At 37.7% G+C, this 15577-nt stretch overlaps 1 protein-coding gene and 1 long non-coding RNA gene across 2 annotated transcripts in view; one reads left to right on the top strand and one right to left on the bottom strand.

Moving 5' to 3' along the window:
* The window catches only part of RFX6 (regulatory factor X6), a 55976-nt gene extending 44318 nt beyond the window's left edge, over positions 1 to 11658 (top strand). The window contains exons 11-19 of the mRNA XM_027087869.1: positions 12 to 171; positions 1114 to 1258; positions 2239 to 2348; positions 3303 to 3420; positions 4882 to 5004; positions 5673 to 5879; positions 6990 to 7502; positions 8366 to 8578; positions 10956 to 11658. Coding sequence (XP_026943670.1) covers positions 12 to 171; positions 1114 to 1258; positions 2239 to 2348; positions 3303 to 3420; positions 4882 to 5004; positions 5673 to 5879; positions 6990 to 7502; positions 8366 to 8578; positions 10956 to 11131 — 1765 coding nt within the window. The 3' untranslated portion in view covers positions 11132 to 11658. The remainder of the gene's footprint in view (positions 1 to 11; positions 172 to 1113; positions 1259 to 2238; positions 2349 to 3302; positions 3421 to 4881; positions 5005 to 5672; positions 5880 to 6989; positions 7503 to 8365; positions 8579 to 10955) is intronic.
* The window catches only part of LOC113610096 (uncharacterized), a 209019-nt gene continuing 201319 nt past the window's right edge, over positions 7878 to 15577 (bottom strand). The window contains exons 4-5 of the long non-coding RNA XR_003428944.1: positions 8351 to 8569; positions 7878 to 8001 (exon numbers count right to left, since the gene is read on the bottom strand). This is a non-coding gene — a long non-coding RNA (uncharacterized LOC113610096). The remainder of the gene's footprint in view (positions 8002 to 8350; positions 8570 to 15577) is intronic.

Below are 15577 nucleotides of genomic sequence, written 5' to 3'. Positions count from 1 at the left end.
GGTTTTTGTAGCTTATTAGCAGACATAAGAAATTTTGCTAAAAATTGGGAACAATGGGTTGTTTCATCCTTGGAAAATTTGCCAGAAGCTCTAACTGACAAGAAAATACCTATTGTGCGAAGATTTGTATCATCTCTGAAACGACAAACATCTTTCTTGCATCTTGCACAGGTACGTTGGTAAGCTGAGGGTATTTGAGTCACCAAATAAAACATGAATCATCTGATAGCAAAGATTGGGGAACTTTCAGAGATTGGAGACTAAGTAGACAGCAATTAAATGCAACATGAGATCCTAGAGTGAATGCTAGAGCAGAAAAAGGACATTAGTGGGAAAACTGATGAAATTCGGTAGTTTAGTTTAGTTAGTTTAGTTACTAATATTGTACCAGCGTTACTAGTATTGTACCTGATTTTGATAATATACAATGGTTATGTAAGATGATGACATTAGGAGAAGCTGGATACAGTATGTGAAAATACTCCGCACTACTTTTGCAACTTTTTTGTAAATTTTAAATTATTTCAAAATAGAAAGTAAAAAAAGAAAAAAAAACTTTTGAATGAAACGTAAAATGTAAAACTCTTATTTGCCAGATGAATTCAATTAATAAATGAATCCAATTAATAAAATTAATAGGTTATGGGGAATGAGCCCGTGTGATGTTGTGAAACCCACAACACATTTTAAACTACCTCTAATTTAGTTCTCTTAAATAGGGAGAAAAAAGTAGTTCTTAAATTAGAGTTACATGTTTGTATATTGTTAAAATATACTTGCCCTCTCCTCAAATGATCCTTTGCTTTATGAAGGTTTCTAGCTCCCTGAATTTTGAAAGACTAGCTTGGGATAGTTCCAGATAAGAAATTTAACGTTGTGAAATTCTTATTTTATGACCATGGGTGAAAAGAATTATTTTCTTATTCCGAAAATAGTTTTCAAACCTTTAACAGAGATGATCATGAATCTCAGCTACTGCTTTTAGTTTTAAAATAAAAAAAGAGTTATTTATGATACTTTTCTCTCAAGGAACTATTTCTCTAGAAGCTAAAATTTTCTTTTGATGGAGGATCAGTGATATAATTTACTGTCTTTTTTACTTTCTTTATGGAGATTGCCAGACCAGCTCTCTTTGACCAGCATGTCGTGAATTCTATGGTATCTGACATTGAAAAGGTTGACTTGAATAGTATTGGATCTCAGGCCCTTCTCACCATTTCGGGCAGCACAGACACTGAATCTGATATCTACACTGAATGTAAGTTTTCTCTTTTTGTTTAGGGCAGGTCATCTATAATTTCATTGCCTAGAAATAATCCATATAGAAAAAACCTGGGAATAATCAAAACAGTTTTGAGTTTTGTGAGTTTTCTTCCATTTTTATATTACATGCATACGCATTTCCATGCGTTTTGTACTCTTGGCATCATATGGTGTGTAATGCATACCAAAATGATATCTCAGTGCAATACTGTTTTTCAAAGCTGAAATGCCCTGCTTAGGTTTGGACAATCTGACAGAATTTACCAAGCCAGTACGTGTGACCGGTTCCATTTCCCAGGGATAACGACCCACTGTTTCTCCCATCATTTCTCTCTGAAAACACCAAAAAATGCAGCCTCCTATAGGCTACAGCACACTGCTCTCTGGGGACAGTCTAACCTCAGTCCTGCTTTCTGTTTCTTAACATAAAATTATATCACCCTTTGGGATTCAGTAAACCTCAAACCCTTTAATAAAATGATAGTCCTTAACTGCCCCTTTAACTTTTACCTGATAAAAGATTATTTATTTAAGTGGCTCAATTCTGCAGGGCAGAATTTAATTTTTGCTAAAGATAAAGGATATTTCAGAAAGCAGGAAATCAACAAGTCTAGCTTAGTTCAGTCATTAGGTTTCAACTAACCTGTTGCATTTAATGAAAACATTGCATTCAAAATGAATAATCATCTCTACTGACAACAATTCTTCCCTAGTATATAGTATATAAACCTGCATTTCAATATATACCAAAACATAGACACTTATGATTAAAATTTTGAAGAGTAAAGAACTAAGGAATTTTTGTTAGTTTCCAGGATATGAAAATAACTTCTTTAACACATTTAATTTAATCTACCTGTCTTGCCCTTTTATTCTATAAAATTATTAATGATTTCTACTTTTAGGTTTCCTCTTGGGTTCAAAGTAGTGTGCAATATTCTTCTTCTTTTTTTTTTTTTCCTTTTTACATGGTAGATGACTCTATCACGGTGTTCCAAGAACTGAAAGATCTCCTTAAGAAGAATGCCACTGTGGAGGCTTTTATTGAATGGTTGGATACTGTGGTAGAGCAGAGAGTTATTAAGGTATTTTTCAATGACATATTCAGAAAATAAAATTTTGTTAATAGTAAATGCTAAACTGGCTGTAATTTCTTGAATGGTGGGGGATGGTGATAGGCTGTGTGTAATAATACTTTGAAAAGCTTTTGAAACCCTAGGAATAAGGGAAGTCAAATATCAGGATTAGAAATATGGCAGATTTGAGAGCACTGGGCACAGTTGCAATTCTATTTGTCGTTTTTTGACAGACTACAAGACACTATTCCTTCCCTATCAGTCAATAAGGTTACAGCTGTGTAACATCAGTAGTGAAAGATAAACTTAGAAACTGGAAAGAGCTGGCCCTTTTCTTAAAAAGCACGTTTTCACAAAAGCTGACAGAAGATATGGTTTTAAGTATTTACATTTTTTAATTCCAGGAGCTCAGTATTTTGTGTTTTCATGTGGTTTCTTCAACTCTTTCAGTTAACCTTCAAGTCATCCATCATGAAACAAGGCCATAAGAACAAATATATCCATCACCAGTTGGTGTTAGCCATTCCATATCAAGGAAACTAGTTATAGTGTAGGGACTTTTTTTCTCCTGGAAGGAAAACAGATGATCATTCAGGACCAGAGAAGTCAGAGTTAATCATTCACAGAAATATATAACCCTTCCTTCATACTTCGCCTTCTGCTTTTTTTAAAGCTCTGTCAAAGGAAAATTAAGAGAGAAAATATTTTGTAAATTATTTCATTTCGTTGTCCAATTTATTAGGTAACAAAACCATATAGAATAAAGACCTATTAACCTGAAAAATGATGACAAAGCCATATGAAAATTCAAATCCCTAGACACATCATTTTATTTGATAAAATAAATGGCATGCCCTGTCAATCTGTCCGTTTGTCAGTTTTTCTACCTCTTGATCTTACATAAGAAGCATGTAATAATGAAATGACAGATTCTATAGCTTCATTTTGTTCCTTTACTTTTAGACCAGCAAACAAAATGGAAGATCATTAAAGAAGAGGGCTCAAGACTTTCTGCTAAAGTGGAGCTTTTTTGGTGCTCGAGTAATGCATAATCTCACCTTGAACAATGCATCTAGCTTTGGTATCTTATGTGCTTTATAAAACTCTTCTTAGATGAATTATATCTTTCATGCCTCAGTCACATTTCCTATCAGTTTTTAAGCATGTGGCACTGTCATTTCTCAAATTGGACTCTTGAGCCCGTGGAGAATGGTCGGTTTTAGCCTGGGTTTTGTAGTCAGACCACTTGCAGAGTTAAATCCTAACACTGCTTCTCTTCGGCTTGGCTTAACCCGAGTTAGGCTGCTCATTGTAGAAATGGGAGACTATTTCTTTCATTGGGTTATAGAGGCACTTGAGTGACGTGATATATATAAAAATACATTGCCAGGACCTGGAAAACACAATAAATAGCAGCTATGACCATGACACTCCATCAGTGCTTCGATAAATTTTCTCTGTTAAACAAGCAAATAAACAATAATTAATACGTTATTTTCCAAAACTGCTATTCATTGAAATATGGCAAATGTTTGCATCTTTTCCAGGAACCTACCCTCATAGTTGTATTCCAAGAATCCAAGACCAGCTTAGAAGACATGCTGTCATATGTTTTTGAACCATCTATCCTGATCTATACAACTTATGAAACAATTGAGTCGTTAGCTTTTTCAAAAATCGAATACCTTCTTTTTCCTAAAATTTCTGAGATTCTTAGTTTGTAGTTATAACGCTATCTCCTGGACAGTACCTCCACATTTAGTAGTTGCATTTTGAGAAATCCTCGCATTATAAAATAGGTTACAGTTAACTAAATTGGTTTATTTAATTTTTAACAGAATTAGATAAAATCAGTGAACTTGTATTGAGGGATGAACAAAATATATTGTCTATGATTTGAAATATGTTGCTTATATTTAAGGTTTCTTGAATTATACAATATTTAAACCTGACCTTATTATGAAAAAAGACTTTTGTTGGAAAATCTGTTGAACAGTTAAAAGCAGTTTGAGGTTTTCCAGGACATCTTCCACATGAAAATTACTTTTCTCCTTTTTTTTCAAATGAAAGAGCATTTTGTTTCAGGCTAGAAAGACATCTTCTTACTTGATACTTTTTTCAGACCATGTTGGCTATTGTCTAATTATTTAGTACAAAGTAAACAGAAATAGAGCAGAGTAGAGCTCATTCTCCCCAGGTTAAAGCTTATCACACTCCAATGTGTGCCCTCTTAAAGCATAAAGCATGTCTCACTTTCATCCGAATTTTCCTTTGATGTAATTAGTGGTCAAAGAGCTGGCAGGACAGTACACACAGTGAGCTGGGCAGGCGGTACACAAAAAGATTAGAGACCCAAGTTAAGCATGTTGGTCTTAGCAGGTCATTTAAAGTCCAACAAGTATTTGTTTATTTCAGTTGCTCCTTGTAAAGTGTTTCGAGATGGTCACAAAGATAACTTGACTTCTCTCTTTCTCTTTCCTTCTCTTTCTCTCCCTCATTTCATCTCACAATGCCCTCTCCCCATTCCCTATCCGTAAACAAGGTTCTTTCCATTTGATCCGAATGCTTCTTGATGAATACATTCTGCTGGCCATGGAGACCCAGTTTAATAATGACAAAGAGCAGGAGTTACAGAATTTACTGGACAAGTATATGAAGAATTCAGGTGATTTAAAATGTATATCTTGTTTTGCATATGTCTTTGTTGAAACCTAAGTTCAAGAATTTGTAAGCACACTTGTTAAATGGATTTATAACAGTCTCAGATTTTACCCCCAAAATGTCACTACTAACACAGGTTACTAACACTAAGAGAGCCCTATTTTTTCTTTCCTCCATTGGTATATAGAGTAGTCAAGGTACTTTACTGGAAACCCTGAAGAATACAAATCAATATTCTTAACTTCTGAGAACTCAGATAATATTGGACAAGTGACAATAATACAAAAATAACTAGAATTTAAGACAGCACATGTGGTATACCACCTTATAAATGGCGTAGAGATGAGTTCTATAGGAATTTAAAGAAGGAGGGACACAATATATTTGGGATGTGATGACTTGCATTTTGAAGGCTGTTCACTACAGAGTGGATTATTTAGTGCCCTGAAGAACACACCTACATCCACAAATATACAATTAACAAAAACCAGCACCACTGCCAACACCAAAGATCTGCCAGTCTTATTTCCCATGGAAAACACTTCTCAGGAATTTCCAGATTTATGACACAACCCTAGAACATTTTCAGTTTTTTTTTTTTTTTTAACTTGGGCTTATCCACTAAGAACATGGCAATGATATTAGCTTTCCTATTTAAAAAAATCTTTCCAGATGCAAGTAAAGCTGCCTTCACTGCTTCTCCGAGTTCATGCTTTCTGGCCAACCGTAATAAAGGCAGCACTGTTCCCAGCGATACCGTGAAGAATGAAAGCCATGTGGAAACAACCTATCTTCCTCTATCATCCAGTCAACCTGGAGGCTTAACCTCTGCTCTGCACCCATTCCCTGCTGGGAACACAGACAACATGCCGCTCACTGGTAGGCTATGAAACAACCAAGAAAACCTCATAGGCTTCAATATGTCTCACAGGAAACTATTCCTTTGTTTTCTTAAAGCTGGTAAACTCCAGGCATTTCAAGAATAAAAAGGCTTCTCTTCACTGACTTATAACAAAGCTTTATAATATTTTTGTGATTTTCAACATTTGTCATTCACATTTATATCAATACCATTTTTAAGATAGGTATCACATTTTAACATACTCTCTTAGTTATCTCAGAGGTCCCAATAATTGGTTATTTTCATTTAGTGGAAGAAAAAAATAGATTAGGTGTTCACAAAATCATTAAAATGCTTTGGAAGTCAAAAAATATGAGCTTCTTGTTTATTTTTGGATTTCGAGGAGACTTTATTTCTCCTCCATTAAAAAGTAGATTCAGCTATTTTAGGATAACCATTACAATAATTTTCCTCTTTAGTGTAGGGTCCCATTTCTGTCAATCTGAATGTTTATGGCTTAAACCAGCTACTAGATAATACTTTAAGTCTGCTTATTGCCTTATGTCTTCTTTGAAATCCTTCTATATACCTTACTTCATTGGACACACAGAATTTTAAACCTGGAATGGGTAGTTTAGGGGCGTAATTCCACTAATGGAAAATTGGAGACCCAGGGATTTGGCGGCTTTCATAACTCATTGCTCATCAGTGGGGTTTGTATGAAGTTTTGAATTGACCGCTTTGAAGCCACGGTCATTTTGACATTATTGCCCTTTTCTTTTACCCTAAACTTGAAACCATTTAGCCTTCAGCTTGTTTTTTAATTACAGAGAAATGTGAACAGCAGACCCCTTGCCCTTCCCAAGCTTGATCTCTAATCATCTTTATACCCACGGAAGGATGAAGCCATCCCAAGCTTTCCTCCATAGTCACTAACTCCGAAAGTTGCCACTGTTGTGAAATACACTGTTGTGATGCTGTTTTTTAAACCTAGAGTTTTATAGGTCCCTAGTCCCATTATTTTTGGAGGTTAGAAATGAACTAAGTTGGAAAAAAGGTATAGTAATAAATCATGCGTAATTTTGAAAGCTGTGAAGCCATCTATTTTTAATTTGCCGCTAGTGAATGCTCTGGTAACTTTTTTCCAGGTCCAATGGAGCTTTCCCAGAGCTCTGGTCATCTGATGACACCACCCATTTCTCCAGCCATGGCGAGCCGAGGAAGCGTCATTAATCAGGGGCCAATGGCAGGGAGACCCCCGAGTGTGGGCCCAGTGCTGTCAGCCCCAGCACACTGCTCAGCATACTCAGAGCCTGTTTATCCTACTCTCCCTCAAGCCAACCATGACTTTTATGGGACCAACTCTAACTATCAGACTGTGTTTAGGGCACAGCCTCACACCCCATCGGGACTCTATCCTCACCGCCCCGAGCACAGTCGATGCATGGTCTGGAGTGAACAGCAGCTTTCTAGAGACTTCTTCAGTGGCAGCTGTGCTGGGTCCCCATATAATTCTCGGCCATCTTCCAGCTATGGACCATCCCCACATGGCCAAGATTCACACAGTATGCAGTTTTTAAATACAGGAAGCTTCAATTTCCTGAGCAACACAGGAGCTGCCAGCTGCCAAGGAGCAACATTGCCTCCTAATTCACCTAATGGTATTGAAATTGTTTAAGAATTTTTCCTGGCTTTTGAGTTGGCAGTAAGGCAAAATCAGACATGGAGTTCTACCTCCGGTGAACAGCATGTCATCCCATGTAGAGCTTTCTCAAAATCATGGAATCTTAGATATTTGGAGCCAATTTCTGCCACATACAAACATATCCCTAATTCTTGTGACTTTATTAAAGTTGCCCTTCTAAATGTCCTGCATGATGCAAAAATATTATGTCGAACCATATGTTTGAGACCAACCTTAATAGCCCAAAAGAAGAATGTTCTGTCCTTTGAAAATTTAGTGAATAATGTTTCTTCTGGAGAGCTAGCAGCAGATCTTAAAGATTAGGACCCAAACAGTGCCTCCCGTTGAAGTACCTTGAGGTTACTGAGTTGCAAAAATCTGTGGACTCAGTCAGCCACCAAAGTAAGCTCTGTGTAGAGGCTGCTCTGATGCGCCTCTCCTCAGTGTAGGCCAGTCCTTCTCCCAGAAACATGAATCTGTAAATAAAATCAGTATTTGACAAGTAATCTTTGTGAGAGGCTGACAGTGCCTTTTTTTTTCCTTCATAAGCATTGTAAGATCTTGTTAATTTAAATAAGGGAAATATGAGAGAGGTGTTGTCTTCCATCTCAGACTTGATAATATGATAATGCCTATGTATTTTTTAAAACAAAAAACAACATAATGAACCATATCTATCTATAAACACAAATCCAACCATATTGTAAATGTAGATGTAAATGTAATATTTACAGTATGCTATCTCTAGGGCTCTATCCTATTACCTTGTCCTTTTGTTTGTCTTCCCGGAACATTACTTGTAATAAGTTAACGCTACAGTCTCACCGTTTTCTGTTGTAGGGTACTACGGAAGCAATGTGAACTACCCAGAGTCTCACAGACTTGGATCGATGGTGAATCAACATGTTTCTGTCATCAGCAGTGTTCGCTCCCTGCCTCCCTATGGTGACATCCATGATCCACTCAACATCTTAGACGATGGTAGTAGAAAGCAGACCAGCTCGTTTTATGCAGACACACCAACTGCAGTTGCATGTCGAACTCCTGTAGTAGGTAAATTATATTAACGTTTCTTGAAAACGTTCTTTAAAAGTTGTTAACCTCAGCTATGCAGTGTTAACTGGGCACTCACGTTCCCACAGTTGGTTTATCACTTCGGATCTGAAGTTATGTTTCTGAATCTGTTAGTAAAAGCCTTGCCATTTCTCTATATACATGTCACCATGCAACCTACTGCTAGATCTGGTATTCTTTCCAAAACAAATCTCTGGAATCTATTATGTATGCAAAAAATTGAGGTAACCTGTCAAACGCAGTCCAAAAATCTGTTAAGTTTTACAAGGGCAATAATGATATCTTTTTCTCACTTTCTCTTGTTCACTGTTGGAAGCAGGGCCAGTGCCAAGAGCTGTCTTTGGACCCCATAATCTCCATCAGTATCCTAAAACCACTCCAAGTTTTAGAAAATGGTGACTTGTAATGAAGGTTACTATAATTTTCTCAGTTGTATGTAAAATGTGATTAGATACCTCTGTAGAAAATGTTGCTTTCTTATTCTAGAACATACATTTTAAGTAAAAATGAGCAAAACTGTATGTTTGCCATGAAGTCCCCTGGCTTCTTATTCCAGCCGGGTTGCTGTCCCTGAGAAAATACGGCAACTTGTACTAGATGCATCACCGACACCCAGCAAAGAGTCTGCCACATATACGAACTCATTACATCACTGAGCTGAAAAAAGGGGCAGAAACAAATGCATAGATTTAGTTTCTAAACCTGCTAATAAGGTATCACAGGGCGAGTATTATATCCACGTAAGTATCAAGGCGGAGTGTTAATGTTTAAATGAGATGATTGAAATCTTCCAATGGAACTGATTTCAGATTAGCATAAGTAGAGGGCATTGACACCCAAACAGAGCATAAGGGAAAATGAAATACATTGCATCTCTCCTCACTCAGTGTGTTTTTCCAATAATTCAATAGGAAGCACTACTTCCCTTCCTATGACCATCACAGACGCTCCCTGAGCAGAGTCTGCTATCATCTTATGCTATCTGCAGATGGTCATTGCTTCTGGGTTACTCTAATGAAGCAGAAAATTCCACTTCAGGAAGTTTCCTCACTGTGAGACTGAAATGTACGGAGTTGCTATTGTTACTATTAGTTCTGTTTACTTGTAGTGATAGTGGATGCTTTGATGAAACATAGTTTGGGTGTAGGACAGATTCTAAGCTTTAGTTGTCAGAGCTGGCTTACAAGTAAATTGCAAAGAGGGCTTCAGCGTGAAAAGAGGGAATAGAGTAAGTGAATGAGTGGCACAAGGGGAGTTAGGACCTATAATTATATTTCCTTAATTATAAAGCCTGGTTTTTAGTGACAGAGATGATGGTACTTAGAAAAAGAAGAAAAACAGCACTGAGAAGGCAGGAACCAAAAATGCAGGAAAGGTAGTGCTAGCGAGCCAGTTAGTAAAAAGTTTTGAGAACCTACTATTATGTGCCGAACCTCATTTTAGGTGTGAGGTTATGGTGGTAATCAGGTCAGAGTTCCTGCTTGTAAGAAGTTTACATTCCAGTAGGAAGAGATAAGGCAATGAAAATATAAACAAATGCATTAAAAAGATAATTTCAGTTACTCTCAGGTCAATTAAATAGGGTAAAATGACAAATAGTAACGGAGGAGCTGCTTTAGGTAAGGCAGCTCGGAAAGGATTCCTGAGGCAGAAATATTTGAGTTGCAAGTTGAGTGATAAGGAGGCAATGATGTGAAGATTTGATGATGGAGTTCCAGGCAGAAGAAATGGCAAGTTGCATAGTTTCTGAAATGGGACCATTTTGGGAAAATTCAATGGGCGGAAAGAAGGCTCATGTGTTTTGAGTACAGTGTATGAAGAGAGGGGAGTAAAATAAATCAGAAGGCAGAGACCAATTCATCTAGGATGTTATGAACCACGGCAAGGAGCTTGGATTTTGTTCTAAGAGTAATGGGAAGTCATTGTAGCATTTGAGAAGAGGGACAATTTAATACACACATCAGCAAGATTATCCTGGCTGTTCTCTGCAGGGTGAGGGTCATGAGACTAGTTAGGAAGCTGCTGTGTTGGTCCAGGTAAGAGAAGATGGTGGTTTGAACTACAGTGGTGGAGGTGCAGCTGGAAAAAGAACGTAGACTGGGGATATATTTTGGTGATACAGTTGTCTGAATTTATGTTTGAAATTGAATTTTCTTTGTGAAATGTGCTGAAGGAAAATTTGTGGGAGAATAGCAGGGGGGGAAATGGAAGAAAAGATGAGCATTGCTCTGAGAAACCATACACACTCAAATTTAGTACAGATATATGTGCTCAATGCACCAGTCGTAAAGTGAGTGGCACAGAAAAAAGAAAATGTCAGTCAATTTCCAATTGATGATTATATTTTCCCTTACAGCATCCAGCTTGCAAACCCCGATTCCTTCCTCCTCATCCCAGTGTATGTATGGAACTTCCAATCAATATGCAGTTCAAGAAACCTTGGACTCCCATGGAGCAAATGGTAGAGAAATGGCATCCTCTCTACCACCAATCAACACTGTGTTCATGGGAACAGCAGCTGGAGGCACTTAAGCCAGCACTGTTGGGTAGGGGTTGAAACTTGAAAAGTCTGTAGTGCTCACATGCTATCTACTCAGACCGCTGTCAGAGAAAGAAAATGGAATATCCAGTGGCACGGTATTGTTTTTCAGGTCACCGGTGTAAAACTATGGACAACACCATAGTGAATGGTAATATTCACAGAGTTTGCCTTGCACACAAGTTGTTTAGAATGTGGTCCCGTTATTAATCATAGTTTCAAACATTATCAAATGGAACCAGTGGAGCTTTGAAGATGCAGACATTTCAACTCTGAAGATTTAATATTTCACTTCTTAATTTATTGAAAATCTGTGTGCTGTTTCACTTTTGGTTTTTAAAAAAGAGAAACATTTATTTAATGCTTTTAAAATACTTTTAATTTATTAGGATCTCAGAATCATTGTTTACTATCCCTTATTTGACAAAAAGTCAAATGTGTATGGCTACCTCCTATGGAAATGTTTACAAGATCAACACTTAATTCAATTCAGCCTCGACCAAAGTTGCTTGACTTTCAGTTTCTGTGCATTAGTATGATGATTTCTGTTACATAGCAGTGTTCCAATTCTATGTAACTGAATGGAGATTAAAAATGCTTTCCTTCTTTATTTAAAAAAGATAGGAAGAAATAAAGTATGGAAATATTTTTAAAGGCTTGGTTGTTCTCAGGGCTGGTTCTGTTTCTAAAGAATCCTGGGGGGGCTTCCCTGGTGGCACAGTGAGTGGTTGAGAGTCCGCCTGCCGATGCAGGGGACACGGGTTCGTGCTCCAGTCCGGGAAGATCCCACATGCCGCGGAGCGGCTGGGTCCGTGAGCCATGGCCGCTGAGCCTGCGCGTCCGGAGCCCGTGCTCCGCAACGGGAGAGGCTACAACAGTGAGAGGCCCGCGTACCGCAAAAAAAAAAAAAAAAAAAAAGAATCCTGGGGATTTGCAGGCAAAGCACCTTTGTATATCAAATTAAAGAGTAAAGTTGGTTGGTCAAAACAATAATTCTAGAACATTTGCATAACAGATCCATGCATATAAAGAACTTGTGACTTGTAGACTGTTTGAACTTCTGCAGATGTGGAAGCAGTCTTTAATTGAGAACTTTGCTTAGAAACTGAGAGTGAATGAGTGTTCAAGGGTCATCTGGATGCAAAAACAAACTCAGAAGTGAAAGATTCATTACATATAAACTAATACAATTTGATACACCATTTATCTAGCTCTGTTTCTGTTTCTTTTTCATATGTCTTAACTGAAAGGTCTGTTGTTAAGACTCATGGCCTATAATGGGAAACTTCCATTAACTTTACAGGCTTCTCCTTTAGTCTTATGACAGGTCTTCTATTACTTGTATTAAGGATTGGGTTATACTGTAAGCCCCGGGTACATTATAAAAGGATCTGTAAGCCCCAAACACCCATTTTACATCATGATGTAATTTGGTAGAGACAAACTGTGGAATTGTTATTCAGCAAAGCAATAAACAATTATCTGTGGACTTGTTGGAGTGTTGCTGCCATTTGCTCAGTAGTATGTAGTTTATGAGCTAATGAATTAGCAGAAATATTTTGCAACAATAACAAATCACGAGTAATAGAAAACTAAGTGTTCTATTCTTTGCTATGGTAATATCATAAGAGTACAAAGGAAATGAAATTAATAAGGGCTTGGACTGAAGAAGAAAACAAAACAGCTTTAAGAAGTGATTGGAAAAAAAAAAAAAAAGAAGAAGTGATTGGGGGGCTTCCCTGGTGGCGCAGTGGTTGAGAGTCCGCCTGCCGATGCAGGGGACGCAGGTTCGTGCCCTGGTCCGGGAAGATCCCACATGCTGCGGAGCGGCTGGGCCCGTGAGCCATGGCCGCTGAGCCTGCGAGTCCGGAGCCTGTGCTCTGCAACGGGAGAGGCCACAACAGTGAGAGGCCTGCGTACCGCAAAAAAAAAAAAAAAGTGATTGGACATAAATCTTAAAAATTGAGAAACAAATCTCCATTTTTATGGTAATTAAGTATATATTCAGCATCTGTTTCATGTCTGACACAGTGGAAAATACAAAGATGAAAAAGATGAAAGAAACACAAAGATGAAAAAGTGCCAATACCTTTAATAAGTTTTGATGTAATGATGAAGGGGTGATAGGATATAGAACCTCAACTGAAGATTTTTGAGTAAAAAACAAGGTGAGGAAAAGATGTTTAGGGAACATCTAGCAGCAGCTGGAGGGAGGAGGTGGACTTGTTAGGAAAGGAATTAGCCTAAGAATGGGCCACTCTGAAGGCTGTTTCTTTCATCCAGATGCTCAGCGGATAAGTGCAGAGACTTATGGGGAAGAAGAGTGAATGAGGAGGGGAGAGAGAAAGAAGCACAAGCATCATTTTAAAGAAACATGAGGATCATTTCAAAGACTACATTGAAGGATTGGCGACTGACTAGATAGAAGGGGAAAAAAAAAGGAATATGTCACTAGCGGCTCTAAAGTTTTCCTTAACACTATTTGCAAAGTATTTCAGTGGAAATAGTTGACCCTATATTGGTACTCCCTCCTGCCCTTTTAAGGTGAGGGAAAATGATTGGAGCAGGGAGAAGCTCAGAAGACAAGTGAGCAGTGTCTGGGTTTCATGTGCATTGTAACAAGGTGCTAAATTTTGACGACAAAAAGACTAACTTGCTCTTTTCCCCAGGTAGTGAACTTGAGTTTATTGCTATTAGAGGTAGCACGGTATTTCTCAGTGCAGGCACCATTGGCTTTCAGGCAGGACAGTTCTTTGCTTTGCAGGACTATTCTGCATATTGAACAAGATTTAGTATTCCTGGCCTCAACACTAGATACCAATGTACTCCCGACACAGCATCCAAATGCCCCTGGAGAGGCAGTGCTATTCCAGCACGAATTGACGGTGACAGCATCTTTAATTTTACCAAAAGGAGCTTGAGACATTTAATACCTTTCTGCCCATCAGCTACACTCATTGTTTAAGAATTGTTTCCTTCATGGATCTAAAACTTGGCTGCTTAAGGCATTTTCTGTTATTCTTTAGGCTAACTTTGATATAGTTAAGAGGATCTTGCCTAGGTTTTTATGTTTTTAAAAGTAAATAAATCATTCTTCAAGTAACTGTTAGAAGTTGTGGAGTATCAATCATAAAGAAGTGACCTGTTCAAGCTAATGCTTATGTGAATTGCAAAATTAAGGTTAAAATTTTTTAAATGCTAGGTTTATTATGACTCAATTCTTGGGGTACTATCTTTCAAATCTTATGGTATGGTGGTTACTAAATATAAAAGACATGAAAAATGAATGTTTTAATTAATTTGGTGGATTCTTAATACAATTCAGAGACCAAGAGCCTATTTTGTAACAACTTGAAGAAAAACTAAAACCCAGCTACGTCATTAACCTAGAATCACAGATCAGAATGGATCTAGTTTATTTTCTTCTCTCCAGGTAGAATTGCACTAAGAAAAATTAGAGCTATCCTCAGTTATATGTTCCCAAGTACACTTTCAGGTCAGAAAGGGTTTTTTGTTTGTTTGTTTTTTAATAAATATCCAATTTTATTTACAAAGCATTAAAGCTTGAGCAAGAAGTACCCAAGTCTCATCTCATACAAAACTACAGAACATTAAAAAGCAAAACACTGGAGAGTGGGGAGATGACAAAAGGGAAAAAGAGGATATGCATATATTGTACAAACTGAGAAAATCAAACTGAAATAGACAGGTTTTAGGAGCTGAAAAGCATTCCCAAAGCATAAATAATTATCAGGAACTGCTGCCAGAGACTCTCTGACGTGGTTGAAGTTGATTTTCTCAGTAGCCAGTTTAGGAGGTGGACAGAGCTTGAACAACCAAATGCTCAGGCAGAGGACACCCAGCTACTCTGCATGTGGAAATAGGCAGAAACCTCTTGTATCACACAGTTTGCATACTACTGCAAGTGTACAGTACAGAGAGAAACGAAATGGAAATAATGTCTGCAAAACAAAAACATGTCTAGTGACCCACCTACCAATCTCAACCACTGGTTTGATATGAAATAGGAAATGAAATTCACAAAACGAGCATCTGAGGAAAAAGCAGTGGCATCTAAAAATATAGACATTTTGCCACTGAGTCAGGGAGAGCTCTTGCTTCAACTACTGAATGTTTTGGTTCTAAAGATGGAATGGAAGAGGCTCTTGCTGATGTGTTCTACTTTGATTTCTATGCTAAAATCCCAAAGGTAATCACCTCATTTGGCTGCCTATCAGAACAACCACCAACTGACAGAGATTTCCCAATAAGCACAGCGTTTAACTCTCCTTTGAAAATACTGTGAAAATGATGATCCAGATTAAGCACTTCCAGTCAGCTCAAAGCTCTGCTCAAGAGAGGCTGGAGAGCCTCCTCCACACCTGGTTTCTTCACTCTGGATTTTCAGAGAATTTCAAACACCTAGTGTACACATCCAT

This window comes from Aethalodelphis obliquidens, unplaced genomic scaffold, assembly GCF_003676395.1.
Source record: "Aethalodelphis obliquidens isolate GAN/ISIS:26980383/991018 unplaced genomic scaffold, ASM367639v1 scaffold3, whole genome shotgun sequence".
NCBI lineage: Eukaryota > Metazoa > Chordata > Mammalia > Artiodactyla > Delphinidae > Aethalodelphis > Aethalodelphis obliquidens.
This window is presented reverse-complemented; position numbering and strand designations above follow the sequence as displayed.